Source organism: Mirounga angustirostris, unplaced genomic scaffold (assembly GCF_029215605.1).
Source record: "Mirounga angustirostris isolate CCGP_5_RB_7025 unplaced genomic scaffold, mMirAng1.0.hap1 SCAF_13, whole genome shotgun sequence".
Classification (NCBI taxonomy): Eukaryota; Metazoa; Chordata; class Mammalia; order Carnivora; family Phocidae; genus Mirounga; species Mirounga angustirostris.
Genome location: NW_026991721.1, coordinates 56,860,542 through 56,878,894, shown reverse-complemented (window position 1 = coordinate 56,878,894; position 18,353 = coordinate 56,860,542). Strand labels below are relative to the sequence as shown.

Here is an 18,353-nt window from a genome sequence, read left to right as displayed (position 1 = left end):
CAGAGGTGGGATAATGCTTGCTGACTAAATGAATTAATTGTTGGTCTTTCTGGAATCACGAGGACGAAAAAACAGATACTTCGATTTCCATTCTACAGAGAAGAAGAGTGAGGCCTGGACCCGAGTCTCAATGCTCCTAGCAGTCATTACTACCCGTGGGTGAAGAAGGCTTCCTCTCTCTTCTTAACCCCTCTCCAGGGAGCCTTCTCCATCTGTGCAGCAAACAAGCTCTGAGCCAGGTGCTGGGCTAAAGAAAGGTCTGTGCCATTTAGATGAGCGCTGCTGTGTGGGATGGGAGTCCTGGGAGAAGTGAGGGAGATCCATTCGTGCCCGACTGACACCTGCCAGGATGATGAGGGGCCACTGCCAGGCAGTACGGGTGTGATGGACATTCCAGACAGAAAGACCCATCATGTGCAAAACCAAAGCGAGAGGAGACAGCTGCCTCCTCCTCCCATCCCAGGCCTTTGCCTCCGTCCAGCTCCAGGTTCTGAGGCCATCTGGGTGGGCTGACTCCTCCTTCCTGGTAAGTTCTAGTGATCTGGTGTGGGAGGGTTTTTTTAGCCTAACATGTTTGGAACATGTTTGTCCCATGCTTGTGGCATCTCTTAGGGGAACCAGTCCTTCAGAGGAACTCTTGTGGTTGAGTCACCTGAACATCTTTAGCAATCTCCTGTCTACAGCTTGTAGGTTCGGAGAGCACAGCAAGTGCTCAAGAAGTGTTTGCTGTCAGAATGGATACTGATTGGAACCTCAGGTTGGGAGGATGAGAGAACAGTTTTCTTCTTAGTCTCTAAGGATTAGTGTTTCTGAAGGCAAACTATTGCTACTGAGTGGTTACATATAAACAATGTAAATAGCTTTTGCTGAACACCCTCCACCCCAGGTGTGTGTGCATGCATGTGTGTGCTGGGGCAGGAATCACTGGAAGGAAGAGCACCACCCTTCCAGAAGGAGGCTGGGATGAGAATCTGTGTTGGAGAGAGGCTGAATGTCAAGAGGGGCTTAGGCTTCATTCACTCGAGTTTAGCCCACACGCCTGTGTGCCCAACCCTGGGGAAATGCTGAACGAGAGGTAGTTCCTGACCTTTGGAGAGAGACATTCAAAGAGATGTCCTGTGGTAAGTGCAGTGATGAAAGGTGTCCATGGGAAGCCCCAAGAACGGGCCCTGTGTCCTGGCGGGGGACTAAGAAGGCTTTCTGGAGAAGGCCTGGGTCTTGAGTATCTCGGCAGGCCAGGGAAAGGGCAGGATGGTGTGGACAACGAGAACATCTGAAGTGGTATGGGGTGGAGGTGGGACTGCAAGCAGTTTTCTAAATTAATCACCGCCTCGACATGACTCAGGGATGGCCTGGATGTATATTTTAGCTCAGAAACAGGACTCTGAGGGGGGTCCAGAAAGCTGCAGGGCTTGGGCAATTACGATTTTGGACTGTCAAAAAGGGAAGTAAAGCACGAAAGAGCCCACTGTGTGTCACGTGGCTGATGCTGAGATTCTGAATTCAGGCCAGACCCCAGCATGGAAAATGAGTTGTGATGGCTGAGCTTTCCTGAGGGAATTCATGGGCTTCAGAGTCAAGTGGGAACAGGTACAATGGGTGTTGGTGATAAGCCCCTGGTTAGAGGGAGCTGCAGGGAAGCTTCCAGGTGTGCAGGCTAACCCAGAGCGGGACTGGGGAATGGCCTGTCCACTGGAGGGGTCAAAGGTCAAGTAGTGTGAGTGTTGTTACTATTTCAATACACTCATGTTCCTAGTATGCTTGTGAGCTACTAGAGGGCAGGCTTACAGCTTCTCTCCTTTCCTCAGAGCACAGAGATGGACAGGGGCCCAACCAAATTACTTCAACAAACTGCACTACACATCTACTTCACGAAGAGTGCTGTGCCAGGAACTGGAAAAACAAAAATGATTCAGTCATGGTCTCTGCTCTCAGGAGTCTACAGTCTATTGCTCCTGAACTGAGTCAGGCTAAGTAAAAACCAGCCAGAGTGTGGGAGATGGGGTCAGGAAAGGGCCAGAAGCAAAGTTATTCCAAGCAGAGAGGGCAGCAGGGCAACGCCCACAAATGCAAGCAGATCAACACAGCACGTCCAGGGAAGCAGAAGCAGCCCGGTGTGCGTGCCGGCCGGGGGCGTGGGGCGCAGCAGCCCGGGTGGGCCTTGTACTCTGGGCTACAGCAGCAAGAGCCACCCAAAGATTTTAGACAGGGAAGTTTTCACATTTTACAAAGCTTACTCAGCTGGGGAGGAGAAATGATTACAGGGGAACGAAAGGAGGCAGGGAGACCAGGGAGGAGGCCACTACATGGTTCAAATGGGAAATCCTGAGGTCCTGAGCAAGGGCTGTGGTATTAGGAAAGGAGACCCATTTAAGAGGCAGGATGCTAGAACCTGATAATGTGATGGGCTGTTAGGGGTGAAGGAGAGGGAGAAGCCAAGGAACTAAGTTTTTATTTAAGAGACCAGGTGAATGGTGGTGCCTTTACTGAGGTAGGAGCACAGGAGGTGGGTAAGTAGGAAGAAGGGGGTGGAGTCTAGCCCTGAATGTGCTAAATAGACAGCTGGTTGCTCTTCTGAGGAGAAAGGTGAGACATAGAGGCTCTGAGCTCCCAGGAGGTCAGCCCAATGGGCTAGGTGTCCTCCCCCTCCCATGACTAAGAGTGGCTCTGGATTCTGGAAGGAGACCCTCACTTTCAGTGCCAACGCTCTGGCTTGTGGTATGTATGCTGGCCTTGCTTTGGCTCCCGTGACCCTAGAAGACCAGAGAGGCCATGGGGCGTAAGCTAAGGGGTTGGTGCTTTATCTCCTCCATTTGTAAGGCGGTAACTGTGCGCCAGCCTTGCTAGAAGCCCTGCAGCTGGGGATCACACTGATAAATTCACTGTATTACTTTGCACAAATCAATATCCCAGCACTTACCAGGGGTTGATGTGACCGAAATTGGTTTCAGCCAATTCGTGTGGGTAATAAATGGCCATTTATCAAATCAATTCATTCTGCGGCACTTCTCTGGCTGCCCATCCTCATGGTACCCCTGGGGTGCCAGGCTCCACCCAGCCAGTCCCTAGCATATATCTGGTGCTAGCCTAGAGAATCCAGAGAGGCCTGGCCTACCCCTCTCGATCCGCCTCTCTCTCCTGCACCTGCTTTAGTCTGGAGACTTTGAGGCACTGGTTGCTGCTTGCCTACCACAAATTCTGACCCAGAAAGTAACTGATGCTTCACCTGGGTTGGTAGGTGAACATTACCTGATCATTATCAGTGTGATCACCAGCCACAGGCTTCTCAGCTAGGAGGGCATACAATTACCACCATACAAATGGAGCAGATATACCAAGCCCACAGCTCAGGCCCTAATACCTGTCTGTCTTTTCTAGGGTCACTGGAAACCCAGCAGGGTCAACCTCCCTAACACAGGACAAGGCGTAGGGCCCTCCTGATCCGAAGCAGAGTTTGGGTAACAGAATGGAGCTTTGGGTAGAGGGAAGGTCTCAGGGCAGACATTCTGACAGCCCCTCGGAGGTGGGCAGCTGGATCATTTACTGCTTCTCTGGGCCAACGACAAGGAGAGACAACGTGGGTTACTTCAGAGGTCGGTGTAGGATCAGAGGAAGAGGCCAGCCTGGGGCTGGGACTATGGATCAGTCTTGGCTTGAAGGAAATAACTGTGGGCCTGATCTATAGAACATGCCCAACCCTAGACGGTAAACATCCTGAGGACAGAGACTAGAAAGAGCATGTGCTGTATTGTGAGAGCCTCACCCAGCTCACAGGTGAGGAGACTGGCACTCAAAGAGGCCGAGTGAGTAGCCAGAGTTGCACGGCTGTTAAGTGGCAGACCTGCTCTTGGACCCACGTTGGTCTAATTCTCTAGATCCCAAGTCCTCCTCCCTGCTCCCTCCAACTTCTGGGAGCTTCACATCTTACGGGCTTGAGAAGCCGGGGAGAAGCAGGAGGTCAGAGAGGAGCAGGCAGCCCGCTGGGAAAGGGCCATGTAAGAGGCAGAGGGAAAACACTACAACGGCAGCGGCAGTGCTGGCCCCTGTGAACGGGAAACTCCAGTAGGAGATGCTTTCTGAGCTCTCCGCCCACGTAATGTCTCTCCCATGGGGAACTCTTCTCTTCAACCCCCAAGAGCTCCCAGGGTCTCTCCTCCCTCCACCTCAGCCACAGCCTTGGCAAAGAAGTGGGGGGCTGCCACCCTCAAGGTGGTGGCTGAGAGTGGATGTCTGTATCCAGACACAAAAGGGCAGCCTAGTGTGGTTTGGGCCTGAGTAGTGGGGTCTGTGTGTTCAAAAAAGCTTTCCTCAGCTCCTGTGTGTCAGGAGGCTACAGGCAGCCTTCTGACCTCTAGCTGGTGAGGCAGCTCTGATCGTGGACTCCTTTTATCTGCTGCTGAGGTCAGGCCCCTGATGAGGGGCTCATGACCACCGCATGAGTCCCATTGGTGTGTGAGGAGGATGGAGATCAGGCTGGGCTCGCTGTGTCGCAGGGGTGGCGCCTTCATTTTTCAATTACTACTCTAATTGGTGTCCTAGGGCTGAAATGCCATTCCATATCCCAAAGGAGTACCACAATACAGCCTGATGTCTTCTTTTATCAGTGAACCTCTATCAGGTGCTGTCTTTCGCAGTACTGGATCGCATCTGGTGGGACCAAATGCTTCGAGAGAAGGGGTAAGCAACATGAATGGGACAGACACACTAGGGCAGAGGTTTTTAAACTTGAGCTGAGCATCAGAATCACCTGCAGGGCCTGTTAAAACACAGATTGCTGGGCCCTACCCCAGAGTTTTTGATTTCATAGAGTTTGGGGTGAGGCCTGAGATCTGCAATTCCAACAAGGTCCCAGAGGATGTTGATGCTGCTGGTCCAGAGACCATGTTCTGAGAAGCACTGCCTTAGGGGATATCTTGTTTAAGCTGGGCATGGGTTACTCTGCCCTTGCCTCATCTGTCTGAGGTCACCTTCAGAGAGTCATGCACCCGAGTCACAGAATAGAGGTGAGCCCACCACCTTGAGCAGAACCTTAGTTTTTTATTCTCTCTAGTGGGGTCTGCATGGGCAGGAGGGCAGTTAGAGTAGGGGTTATACCAGAGAGCAGTCTGGCTCCTAGTATGGGACATAAGAGCTTCTAGGGTCGAGAAGAAGGTACTTAAGACTTGTTCAGGATGTTTTCCCTAAAATTGAGCCAGCTGTTGACAAACTATACTGAAGAGTGGCAGAGTTCCGGGCTGGGAGACAAAAGATAGAAGTTTTAGTTCTGGCTGAGTTGCTACATTACAAGTGATAGACAAGCTCCTGTTCTCTGGGTCTTAGTCTGCTCACCTGAAAAGTGGGGGATGGGGACAGTGGACCAGATGAAGTTCAGAGTTAGAGCACAGGAAAGCAGCCTGAGTGATTATTATAAGTGCTCTGTATCTCAGCCTCCTCATCTGTAAAATGGGGATTTGGGGCGCCTGGGTGGCTCAGTCGGTTAAGCGTTTGCATTCGGCTCAGGTCATGATCTCAGAGTTCTGGGATCAAGCCCCGTGTTGGGCTCCCTGCTGCTTAGTGGGGAGTCTGCTTCTCCCTCTCTGCCCCCCAACTCATGCTCTCTCTCTCTCTCAAATAAATAAATATCTTTTAAAAAATGGGGATTTAATGGTACTAACCTCACGGGGTTGTTACAAGGACTAAACGACAACATAGGTGAAGAGCTTATCATAATGCCTGGCACATAGAAAGTACTCAACAAATGTTAAGTTGTAATAGCCACCTCTGCACGGTACAGTGACAACAGGATGTACACCTCACTACAGCAGACCACGAGCCACCCCGCCCTCTTTTGGTGCTGCCTGGCATCCTGATACTCACCAGCACCCACTGTGGCGATGGCATTCTCCTGGCCAATGATGTGCTCCTTTAGCCGCTGCTCCAGGGGAAAGCGGCGCCGCTCCTCAGCCTCACGCTTCCGTTGCTTCTCCTGGTACTGTGGGGAGAAAGAGAAGGTGGCTCAGGAGTGCCGGGCCCAGAAGGACCGTTTCATTCTACACTATAACCCAGGGGCAAAAAACACAGGTCTGGGGCTCCAGGGGTCCTGATGCACACTCTGGCTCCTGGCCACTGGAAGCTGGCCCAGTCCTTCCCACTGTCCCTTTGTCCTAGTCCTCACCTTAGGTGGCCACCGCTCAGTAGTCCTGGCTCACCCTGCTAGTAAAATAAAGTACTGCTAGTAGATTAACCCTTGACTCTGCAGTCTGACAAAAGACCTGGGTTTGAATCCCAGCTTTATCACTTACAAGATGTGCTTATTATCTGGAGCAAGTTACTTCCTCTCAGTTTTCTCATCTGTAAGTTGGGGATTAAATATGATGATATACATAATGAGCTGGCATGCAGTGTAAGTGCTTAACAAATAGAGGTTCTTTCCTTTCACTTATCCTCTTGAAAATCTTTTTGGTTTTTACTCTCTCTCTCTTTCTTTTTTTTTAATGTAAGTTCTATGCCCAACATGGGGCTTGAACTCATGACCCCGAGATCAAGAGTCACACACTCCACCGCCTAAGCCAGCCAGGTGCTCCAAAAACCTTTTTGGTTTTTTGTTTTTTTTTTAAAGATTTTATTTATTTATTTGAGAGAGAGAGAATGAGAGACAGAGAGCATGAGAGGGAGGAGGGTCAGAGGGAGAAGCAGACTCCCTGCCGAGCAGGGAGCCCGATGCGGGACTCCAGGATCATGACCTGAGCTGAAGGCAGTCGCTTAACCAACTGAGCCACCCAGGCGCCCACCTTTTTGGTTTTTAAACCAGAGCTATGAACACCTTCCACTTCAATGATATTGCATTTCAATTAAACACAATTATTCTGCAATTGCCATGTGTCTGGCCCTGTGCATGCTATGACGGAAATGGTAGGGTGGGGAGAAGGAGGAGGACTGGAACCTAGGGGGTTCTAGTTGCTGCTGAGTGCCTGGTGTGTATCTGGCCCTTGGCTTGTTGGTCCGCTTTAGAAAAGGCAGAAGGAAGGCGACCTGAGTGTGATCACACTACAAGGGAAGAGAGGAGAGCCAGGCCTGCCCTCAGGGAGCTCTAAGTTGGACAGGGAGGTGAGGCAGGGCTTGTACACAAATACCTCCCAGGTGGTTATCAACCATTTTTCTCCAAAGCATGCATGCCTATTTCTAGCTTGTACCTATCACTAAAAAACAAAAAAAAAAACCCCAAAACTTCCCACTATTGAAAACAAATTTGTTGGGGCGCCTGGGTGGCTTAGTCGGTTAAGTGTTCGACTCGACTTCAGTTCAGGTCTAGATCTCAGGGTCCTGAGTTCAAGCCCCGCATTGGACTCCATGTTAGTGTGGAGCCTGCTTAAAAACAAAAACAAAACAAAAACCAAATTTGTTCCATGTTTGTGAATCTGTCCTCTAAGTCGATTATGAGCTGCCTGAGGGCAGGCACTATCTTTTACTCACTGCAGAAATTCTGGCACTGTGAAGGCAGCTGGTGAATGTTTGCAAAATAAATCTAGTGACAGATAAGAAGAGGAGAGAATTAACAGCTAAACTGGGTGGCACAGGAGTCCAGAGAAGGGAAGGATACGCAAAGCCAGGAACATTGTGGGGAGGCTTCTGGGTGACTGGAGGCTTGAAGAAGCTGTACTACTGGGTTAGGCAGAAGATGTGGGACTATCTGGAGGCCAGGCAGGGAGGGTGAGTGTACAGGTCTGATGATCAAATGCTCATGGAGCCAGGTGGATGGGGGAAGGAAGCAGGCCTTGGAGTGGGACAGAAAGACCTGGATCTTAGGGAGGCTCCTTTCCCCTAAGACCCCGTAACACTGACAGCTTTCTAGAAAGAGATCTGCCAAGGTAAGGGCCCTGTCACAAAAGTTGTGGTTGCAGATTGCTCTTGCAGGCAGAGTGGATGAAAAATACCTGCTGCTTGGGCAGTGTTTTCCTGTTACGGTAGTGACCTTGACAGAAGTTAAAAAAAATAAATAGCAAACAATCCAATTTTGGCTGTTGCTATCAGTCTGTAACTGAAAGCTCCCATCAGTCCTGGGTTTCATATGGAGCAATAATTCGGCGCCAATCCCAATGGAGCGACGCTTGCCGGTTGGAATCCAGAGTGTCACTGTGCTGCTCCCTCAGGCACCACACACATCACCTGGCTCTGATGACTCCGCCATATATCTGCCGCCTCCTCCTCCCTGCCCACCCAGCCCCTCTCAGCTCTTGGGTCCACTAGGCTGGAAGGTTCTGATGGGGAGATGCACACATCCTGCCTGGCCCCGCACTGGGTAGAAGCCTGGCCGGCTTGGAGTCAGGCTGGCCACGAAAACAGCTTGAAGCAATGGAAGCTGGCTGCCGAGGGTTTGCCGGGTCTGCTTCCTAACTCGCCCTCAGTGATGGGTCTCAGAGTCTTCCTGCCTCTGGGCCTTTGCTCATACTGCTCCCTCACCACAAAGTTTCCTCTATTCCCATCTACCTCTAAGTGCCCTGGTGATCTCAACTTAAATACCGCATTGTCTAAGGAGCCTGGTGTAAGGCTTCACGCCTGCCCCTGGCACCTCCAGAGCACTTATTTAACTGCCTGTTTGTCTCTCCTTCTCAACCATGCAGTCCTCAGTGACAAAGGCCAAGTCTTATTCAGCTCCACAGCTCTATCACAGCACAGGGCCTGGCTCCCAGGAGTCAATGCATGCTGCCAATTGAATGAGGTTAACTACTGGTTGTGGAACCGCTCGCTGAGTGCCAGGCACCGTACAAAGGCACTGCACTTTACATACAGTGTCTCCTTTAAGCCTCACAGTTGTCCCTGTGGGAAGTTCGGCTCCTTTTTTGGCTCACAGTGGGGCAAGTTGTATGGCAGAAATAAGCGGCTTTGCTCCAGACAAACCTGAATTCAAACCTCACCTCGTCCCACCCTCTGGCGAGCTGACCCTGGGGAAGTTAATTCACCTCCCTGAATTTTCGTTTCCTCATCTCTAACATGGGGACAGTAACTCACACCACCTTGCAGGATCCTGGTGGGATGCTGGTGAGGATTAGTTGCGATAATATACACAAAGAATGTGGCAGAGTCTCTGGCACAGAGCAAATGTATAGGCAGAAGTGGTGGTGTGAGGGATTCAAGTGGACAGCACAGGAGCTGGCCCCTGACAGGCCTTTGGTAAATGTTGCTTCTCTCCTCCTTCACTGCATTTTGATAACTATCTAACCCACTGCTTTTTTGGGGGATGAAGTGGGGGCACTGGAACCCTTTTACCTAATTTAAGCTGTATGGGCTCCACAGATGAAGAATTCTCTGGCTCAAGCAGAATCTAGGAGCGTAGTCCACTTAGATGTCCCCACTGCCCCAGAAATGGCTCCTTCCTGAAGAAGCCTAGGTCTGAGGGTACCATCTCAATACCAACTGGGTTCTGGGGACACCTCCACTGCACAAGGCAGCTCATCTCTGCCTGTCAGTTTTCCTTACGTGGTAGAGAATTCTGCCTCTAGGTGCTTTCCATGCACTCATCTACAGGGCCTCTTAGAACTTATCTTTTTCCTCTGTCATAGGCAAACATGACTTTTCTTGCCACTCTGTTGGTTTGGGTATAAACTCTTTGGTCTCCCTAAGTCTTCTCCAGGGAAATTTTTTATCTCCTATAACTCTTCAGTGTCATGATTTTAGGTGGTTTTAGTATTCCTGTTATTTTCTTGGGCAAGGAGAAAGGGTCCTCAACTTCTACAGGGGTGAGTATGGGGGAAAGGTTATACTGCGATCTGGCTGGTTTCTTTTTCTTTTTTTAATTAATTAATTTTTTTTAAAAGACTGTATTTATTTATTTAACAGAGAGAGACACAGCGAGAGAGGGAACACAAGCAGGGAAGAGTGGGCGAAGGAGAAGCAGGCTTCCTGCTGAGCAGGGAGCCCGATGCGGGACTCGATTCCAGGACCCTGGGATCATAACGTGAGCCGAAGGCAGACGCTTAACGACTGAGCCACCCAGGGGCCGAAGCAGACTCTCTGCTGAGCAGGGAGCCTGATTCTGGACTTGATCCCAAGACCCTGGAATCATGACCTGAGCTGAAGGACTCTTAACTAACTGAGCCACCCAGGCACCTTTTTTTTTTTTTAAATTTAAAGATTTATTTACTTATTCGGGGGGGGGGGGGGAACGCATGAGCGGCAGGAGGAGCAGAGGGAGAGGGGAAGCAGACTCCTCGCTGAGCATGGAGCCTGCCCCGGCCCCATCCTGCAACCTCGAGATCATGACCTGAGCTGAAATCAAGAGTCAGATGCCCAACTGAATGAGCTATCCAGGCACCCGTGGCTGGTTTCTTAGGAGCTTTCTAGATTGTCCTGGGAAAGATCCAACCTGTGGCCTAAATCTAGGCACATCCTCATTCTCCCCCCACCTGGAACCCTAAATATCTATTCAGAAAAACTTCTGAAAAGGATCAGACTTTTTTTTTTTCCTTAAAGATTTTATTTATTCATTTGACAGAGAGAGACACAGTGAGAGAGGGAACACAAGCAGGGGGACCAGGAGAAGAAGAAGCAGGCTTCCTGCAGAGCAGGGAGCCTGATGCGGGGCCCGATCCCAGGACCCTGGGATCATGACCCGAGCCGAAGGCAGACGCTTAACAACTGAGCCACCCAGGTGCCCCTGGGTCAGACTTTTTGATAAAAATGTATAGGATGCTGGGATTAAACCAGGTTAAAGGTTACTGCTTTATGCTCTTTTCCAAATGTTTAGCACAGAGTTTGTATTTTAAAAAAATGTGCTGAATGAATGAATGACTTCTTAAGGCATTAGCTATGAGCCCAGGCTTGTGAAAAGCTAGCTAATGGAAGAACCTAGAAAGGAAAATACTTGGTCTGTATATATTCTATTTGGGGGAGGAGAGAAAGATGGGAGAAGGCACTTGGTAAGGGCTCCTACTACTGTTCCTGGCTTTTTTTTTTTTAAAGATTTTATTTATTTATTTGACAGAGACACAGTGAGAGAGTGAACACAAGCAGGGGGATTGGGAGAGGGAGAAGTAGGACTCCTGCTGAGCAGGGAGCCTGATGCGGGGCTCGAACCCAGGACCCTGGGATCATGACCTGAGCTGAAGGCAGACGCTTAACGACTGAGCCACCCAGGCGCCCCTGTTCCTGGCTTTTTGAGGAGATGCAGAGGAAGCCTACAGGGACTAAGGACAAGGCCCTGCTTCAACAGGGTTCCAAGAGAGGAGAAGATAGGGCAGGTGACCCACCCTGTAGAAGCAGAGGGCACTGGGCTGAGAGTCACTAGGAAGAAGCCACCCAGGAGAGCAGGAGTCGGGGAGTGATCATCTTAATAAAAGCCATATGCAATTAGCTTCAGAAGCCCTCACCTGGAGCCAGCAGCAACCAGCTCCCCATGCTGCATCTTGGCTGGATAATCGTGGCCACTGGTTTCCATCATTCTTGATTTAATATGGCACCCCTCCTGGCTGTGAGTGCATTTACAGGAAAGGGCTGGGAGGCTGGGGTGAAGCCTAGCTAGGCTCTCTCAGAGGTGGGTGGCTGGGATGAGTCGTTTCTTTGGGGAGGGTTACAGAGAGAAGGGGTAAGTCAGGCACCCCTATTACTGGGTATCCCTCAGGGAACAGGTCTGACAATGAACCTGGCAGTGTGTTCACCGAAAGGGCAGCTGAGGCAGGGTTGGGAGTGATGAGTAGGCAGAATGAGACCCTGGGTAAGAATGTGGTAAGTATGGAGGAGGGAAGAGAAGAAAGGCCAACCTACAATTTGCCTCTCATGGGAGGTCAGGGCCACAGAGCCTACTGGCTGCTTTCAGATACACTCACATATGCCCCATCCTCCTGACTCTGACCTCAACTAGCATCACAGGGTTTCTGCCATGTTCCGAAGATGGAATGACAGAGAGAACTGGGCAGGAAAGTCACCACAGGGACCAGAGGGCAACAGATAAGACTGGGGTCAGGGGATGATGGAAAAAAACCCTCAGTGCAGGGGATGATGGTAAGAGGAGCCCAGGAGGTCCAATAAAGAAGCCTGGGGAATGAGAGAGGCACCCAAGGGACTTGAAAATCTCTTGAACTAGCTCATCAAGTATACATCCCTGTAGAGGAAGTCAGGGAACAGGGCAGGTGTCAGTTCTACCACACTTGGTGACCATTATGTCAGCAACCCGGATTCCATTCTCCTCTCTTGCAGCCCCATCCTCCTTGCTTCCAGAGTGATGTTTTAATACGTAAATCAGATCATGTCATTCTGCAAATAGCTGGGCTGATCCAAGGACTGGTGAGAGAAGGTTAAGAGGGGCAAGGACTGGCTCAAGTGAGAAGATGAGTTGTGTTCTCAGTGCATCCTATCAGGAGGCACAGGATGTTGATTATCCTACAACTGGTGATGTTAACTTTGATCACTTGGTTAAGGTGGTCTGTGCCAGGTTTCTTTACTACCATTTCCCCCTTTGTAATTCCTAAGTATCCTGAGGGATGAGGATCTGAGCCTATGTAAATAATCCTGTTACTCCTCAAACTCCCACTCACTAGTTTTAGCATTGACTGTGAAGTCTCACCTGATTGGGGACTAGCTGTTCTAATCCTCATGGCCCTAGGAAGTTCAGAGTATCTCCTCCTCCCCTGTACAGAGATGAGATAAAACAAAGTTCCTCTGGTAGCAAGTAATAGAGACAGAATGCTAACCCTTGCAGTCTGGCTCTAGAGCTTGCACTTGCCACCTTGCAGGTAAGAAAAGACCTGTTCCCTGCCTTGGGGAGTTCAGAGTCTGTTTAGGGAGATGAGATTTAAAACACAAATCTCCTATTCCTACTTTTAGCACGGGGTTATCTAATGATTTTACTGAAAATAAACACCAGAAGGTGTTCTTGCCAGAAATGCATAACCTGAATTTAATCATAAGGAAACATTAGATGAACCCAAATTGAGGGACATTTTACAAAATAACCTGCTTGAACTCATTAAATGTCAAGGTCATGAAAGACAAGGAAAAACTGAGGAACCATTCCAGGTTAAAGGAGACTACTAAAGAGACATGAAACTAAATCCAACTTGGGATCCAGAATTCTCTTTTCTTGTAAGGATAATCATTGGGACAACTGGTAAAATGTGAATAACATCTGTAGATTAGTTAATATCAATATTAATGCCCTGCTTCTGAGGACTGTACCAAGGTAAGTAAACGTCCTTGTTTTTTAGGAAACACAACTATTTAGGGGTAAAGGGGCATCATGTGTGTAACTTACTCTTAAATAGTTCAGAAAAAATAATGTATCTCTCTATATATAATTATATATTATATATAATATTTATATACATCATAAAGCAAATGTGATAAAATTAACAATAGGTAATGTGGGCGAAGAGTTTACAGAATTTCACCTATTTTTGAAATTATGTAAAAATAAATCAGGATAATGCTTACCCTTGGGGGATGGGTAGTGACTGGAAGAAGTATAAGGTGGGTTTCTGAATATAATGGTCTATTTCTTGATCAGATGTGTTTAGTTTGTGAAAATTCAGTGAACTATATACTTGCAATATATGCACCTTATAAAAGTATATTTCAATAAAAAGTTTTTAAAAAGTTAAAAACAAAAGAGAGAGCAAAAGCTTGTCCCCATAAAGCATATAGCTCTGTCTAGCCCACAGTAAACCTGCAATGGAGGTCAGATGGTAAGGCCAAGCATAGGGCTAGGCGTGCAGTATGTTGGCACTTGAAATGAGATGCAGCAGGGAGCAGGCTGGGCAAAATGGGGAAGGGGTATCACTTCGCCCTAAGACAGGAGTAAGAGAACCCTCTTACCCTCTTGTGTACCTCACCCCTTCTCTCCTAGAGGGCTTTCCTCAGCTCTGATGGGAGCACCCAGGCTTACAGCCCAGAATGAAGGCCCAGGGGAGCACTGCATCCCCAGCTACCCCTGAAGCAAATGAAAAAATATAGATATAGGAACTGTGCTTGTGATTCTGTCACTGGGATATGCAAATAAAATATATATGATAGGCTTATCTGCCTAATATTCCTGCCAATTCATTCTCTGGGTGTGATTAAAATGAGCAATAAATTCCTCGTGAGTCTCGGTGGAATGAGGCTTCGGGAGTGGAGATGCAGGGCTGGCAGCAGCACGTCCCCCTCAGCTGGATATTCATCATGGAACAGCTCCCCATATTTTTGTTTTATCTGCCATCACGTACACAAAGATATATTTCTACCTCTGTCCTTCGTCTCTTAGTTAAAACGTGAAAATGGTCTAAGCTTTAAGTATTAAACTCTCCATGTAGTAAAATCCTTCAAACTGAGATCACAGGCTACCTTCTCTATGAAGCCTGCCCTGCTCATTCTGCCTGGAGGTGGTCCATGCTTTCTCGGAGGCCCCACAAACTCTCTGCAGACCACTCCTAACGTACAAATCAGTCTGTGGGTATCAAAGCTAAGAGCGCCTGCCTCTCCCCCATCCTCCTCTTCTAGGCGGCCAGCTCAGAGGACAGGGGCTGGGCTTCATCTACCTCTGAATCTTCTCAGGGGGCCCAAGGAAGCTACTGCACAGAGAATGCTGAGAAACTGAGCAAACTGACAGTAAGGAGAAAATCATTTAGGCCACTTAAGGTGACAGAGATTCTTAGATAAGTGATACATTTTAAAAGGCAGAATGAAATTAAAGATTAGGCTTATGGATAACTTGAAAATGGGAAAATTATCAAGAAATAATACTAAGCAGAGCACCTGGCTGGCTCAGTCGGAAGAGCATGCAACTCTTGATATCAGGGTCATGAGTTCAAGCCCCCACACTGGGTGTAGAGATTACTAAAAAAATAACTTAAAAAAAAAAAAGACTATTAAGTGGAAACCCGCCCCCCCTCCAGATTCCAAATATGGAACTAGGATCATAACTCAAACACCTTCAGGGCCAAGTAGGAAATATAAATGTCTGACAGGCCAGCACATAATATAATAAGGAGTTGAGGGCCCTGTGGCTGGAGAATCCACACTCCCAACCGCCAAGGGGTCACATTTTTTAAATAAATTCTTGGGTGGCAAAATAAAATATGGCTGCCAGTTTGAGACTCCTGTATATACAGTAGGCTATCAATCAGGTTAAAAAAAAAGAGGCCAACTATACATAGATAGATAGATAAGGTCCAGAAAAGGCAGATCTAATATCATAAATTCATATCCCAATAGTTACTTATAACAACTTGACTTTCTGTAAGTCATCTGCTTTCTTTTCTTTTTTTTTTTTTAAAGATTTTATTTATTTATTTGACAGAGAGAGAGATAGTGAGAGCAGGAACACAAGCAGGGGGAGTGGGAGAGGGAGAAGCAGGCTTCCCGCTGAGCAGGAAGCCCGCGACTCAGGGCTCAATCCCCGGACCCTGGGATCATGACCTGAGCTGAAGGCAGACGCTAAATGACTGAGCCACCCAGGTGCCCCAGTCATCTGCTTTCTTTCTTTCAGCTTCAGTTTTTTTTTTGTTTTTTTTTTTAAGATTTTATTTATTTATTTGACAGAGAGAGAGAGCACAAGTAGGCAGAGTGGCAGGCAGAGGGAGAGGGAGAAGCAGGCCCCCCGCAGAGCAGGGAGCCGGACGCGGGGCTCGATCCCAGGACCCTGAAATCATGACCTGAGCCGAAGGCAGACGACGCTTAACGACTGAGCCACCCAGGCGCCCCTCAGCTTCAGTTTTCCTACCTGTAAAATGGAGGTAGTAAGAGCTGCTTCAAGGATTTGTTATGGGATTAGAAAAAATACAGAGAGCACCTGGCACAGCGCCTATTACTCACTCGGGCACTAGTCTTGTACTAACATGGCCAACATTAAGCCCCTCTAAGGCAGCCAAATTTAGTTAAGGGTCCCTCAGCAGCCCTAACCCCTCCACCTATGCTGGCACTGAGAGGCCTACCCTCTGTCATACCTCTGAACACACCATGGGCTCTCTTGGCCAAGTCCAGGGTATGCTCTCATGGGACAGCTATTGTGCCTGAGAGGGACGACAGGAGTGCAGTCCCTGAGGTTATCTGAAACATGTGTAGGGATTTCCTTAAGACACCTGAGGAAACTGACCTGACCGCGAGGGCTGCTCCCAGGGGTGGAAAATCTGAACAGAGAGGAAGGAAGTGCTTGCTCTCTAGGAACCTTCACTCTTGCTAGTCCCAAGCACTCCTCAGGATGTGCTGTGAAAGCCCATCTCCCTTCCTACCCTGCCACCTTCTTGGAAGAAACTACCACAAGATAGTTACTAAGGATCCCGGGGAGACAAACTGTATGGTTAATGCTGGTTGCCAGATATTTCCAGTTCTCCCCCTTCTGGGTACATGGTAGGATTCCTCTTCTTGGCCTCTTGTGATTGGGTGGGAACAAGGCATTAGTTCTGTCCAGTGAGTTGTGAGTGGAAGTAAAGGGTCTACTTCTAGACTGAGCATTTAACTACCGATGCAAGACCCTCCAGAGCATTCTTTTCCCTCTGGCCAGCAATCTGCAACATCCCAGAGGGTGGCTGTAATGCCAGTCTGGTCTCTGAGGGCCTATGATGAACAGAGACCATCATGGACAGGCTGCATGAAGCCAAAAATAAATCTTCACTATTTTATACCACTGAAATCCCGGGTTGTTACAACATAATCTGGTTTATTCTGACCAATACATAGATAATTGTATACTGAATGGAACCTTAGAAACCATTTTGTGCAATGTCTTCATTTCACGGAGGTAAACTGAGCTTCAGTGAAGGGAAACACTAGCTCCATGTCACCCAGTCAGTGAGTGGTGGTGTTGGGATCACAACCCATGTCTTGTCTGTCTCAGTCCAGTGACCTAAGTGCTCTTACTCAAGACATAGAATATATGACACTAGGTGGGACCTGTCATACTGAATCATCTCAAGGCACTTCCGCCGATGTGCCAAAAGAGACTCCATGATGATGGAAAGAGCAGAAGAGTGAGAGTCAGTAACCAAGTCTGCTCTTTCACGAAGATGGTGCCAAAACTGAAGAAGGAAGCCCCTGCCCCTCCCAAAGCCAAAGCCAAAGCCAAAGCCAAGGCTTTTAAGGCCAAGAAAGCAGTGCTGAAAGACGTCCACAGTCACAAAGAAAAGAAGATCCGCATGTCACCTATATTCCCATGGCCCAAGACACTGCGTCTCTGAAGGCAGCCCAGATATCCTCCAAAGAGTGCCCCCAGGAGAAACAAACTTGACCACTGTGCCATCATCAAGTTCACCCTGACTACCGAGTCAGCCATGAAGAAAATAGAAGACAACAACACACTTGTGTTCATTGTGGATGTCAAGGCCACCAAGCACCAGATCAAACAGGCTGTGAAGAAGCTCTAGGACATTGATGTGGCCAAGGTCAACACCCTGATCAGGCCTGATGGAGAGAAGAAGGCGTATGTTCAATTGGCTCCTGCCTATGATGCTTTGGATGTTGCCAATGAAACTGGGATTATCTAAACTGAGTCCAGCTGGCTAAATCTAAAATTTTTACCATAAAAAGAAAACAAACAAACAAATAAAAAAAGAAAATGAGTCTTTCAGTTCTAGTCCTACCATTGAACCTACTACGTGACCTTGTATTCAAGGCTATTAGTTTCTGTTTTGACACTAAAGCACTCTGGGGCCAAAGGCAAGCCATGTCACATCCCTGGGCTCCAGTTTCCTCAGGAGTAAGACGAGTCCACTGATTTAGGCTTCAGAGATTTGAAACATGTGCCCCGCAGAAGGACCCCCACAGAAGCTGCCTGGGAGAGAAGGGCTAGGCCAGGTGGCTGTGGCACTGGCCCACCTCTCAGCTTTAGTTTCCTCTGACTTATTTGTTTAGGCTTTGGTAAGATTTCCCACCACGGGACTTGATGATTTCTGAGCTCTGAGATTTGTGATACTAGTTCTTGGATTCTGCCCAGTAGTTCCTGAGGGATAGCGCAGTGGCTGGGAAGAGCAGAAGGCAGCCTGCATTTAGGGAGTTCAAAAGTTTGGTTGAGAAGATCAATTTATGATGGAGATTTTTTGGGCTTAGGCTGTACCAGGCTCTCTGCGGTATGTGTGGAAGGGAGGGGTGAGGGAATGATTCTGGAAGGAGTGATGATGGGAAAGGACTGCCTGTGAGGTTAAAGAATATGTGAGGCCTGGGCTAATAGTACTTGGGCTAAAGATTTCGTCTAACTATCCCTGGTCCTATGAAAAGGAGCTAGAAGGCCCATTACCTCAAAAACTGAATTTGAAGATTAGTCCTCAGAAGTCAGAAGTGGCTCAGGCCTCTGCCTGGTCATGACAGGGGCAGCTTCCTATTCTTGATGAGATTGGGGGCTAGATTTGTATTTAAACAGACAATAATCATCTAAGGAGAAGTGGCTTTGGTATGGAGCCAGACATAATTTA

General features: G+C 48.5%; 1 protein-coding gene and 1 pseudogene across 5 annotated transcripts in view; one reads left to right on the top strand and one right to left on the bottom strand.

Moving 5' to 3' along the window:
• CLPB (ClpB family mitochondrial disaggregase) overlaps positions 1-18,353 on the bottom strand; it is a 169,314-nt gene that overhangs the window by 46,493 nt on the left and 104,468 nt on the right. For all 5 annotated transcript variants that reach the window (XM_045894361.3, XM_064576973.1, XM_045894365.3 and 2 more), the window contains one exon: positions 5,857-5,971. In XM_045894361.3, the coding sequence (XP_045750317.1) occupies positions 5,857-5,971 (115 nt within the window). The remainder of the gene's footprint in view (positions 1-5,856; positions 5,972-18,353) is intronic.
• Positions 16,953-17,429, top strand: LOC123857477 (large ribosomal subunit protein uL23-like; annotated as a pseudogene).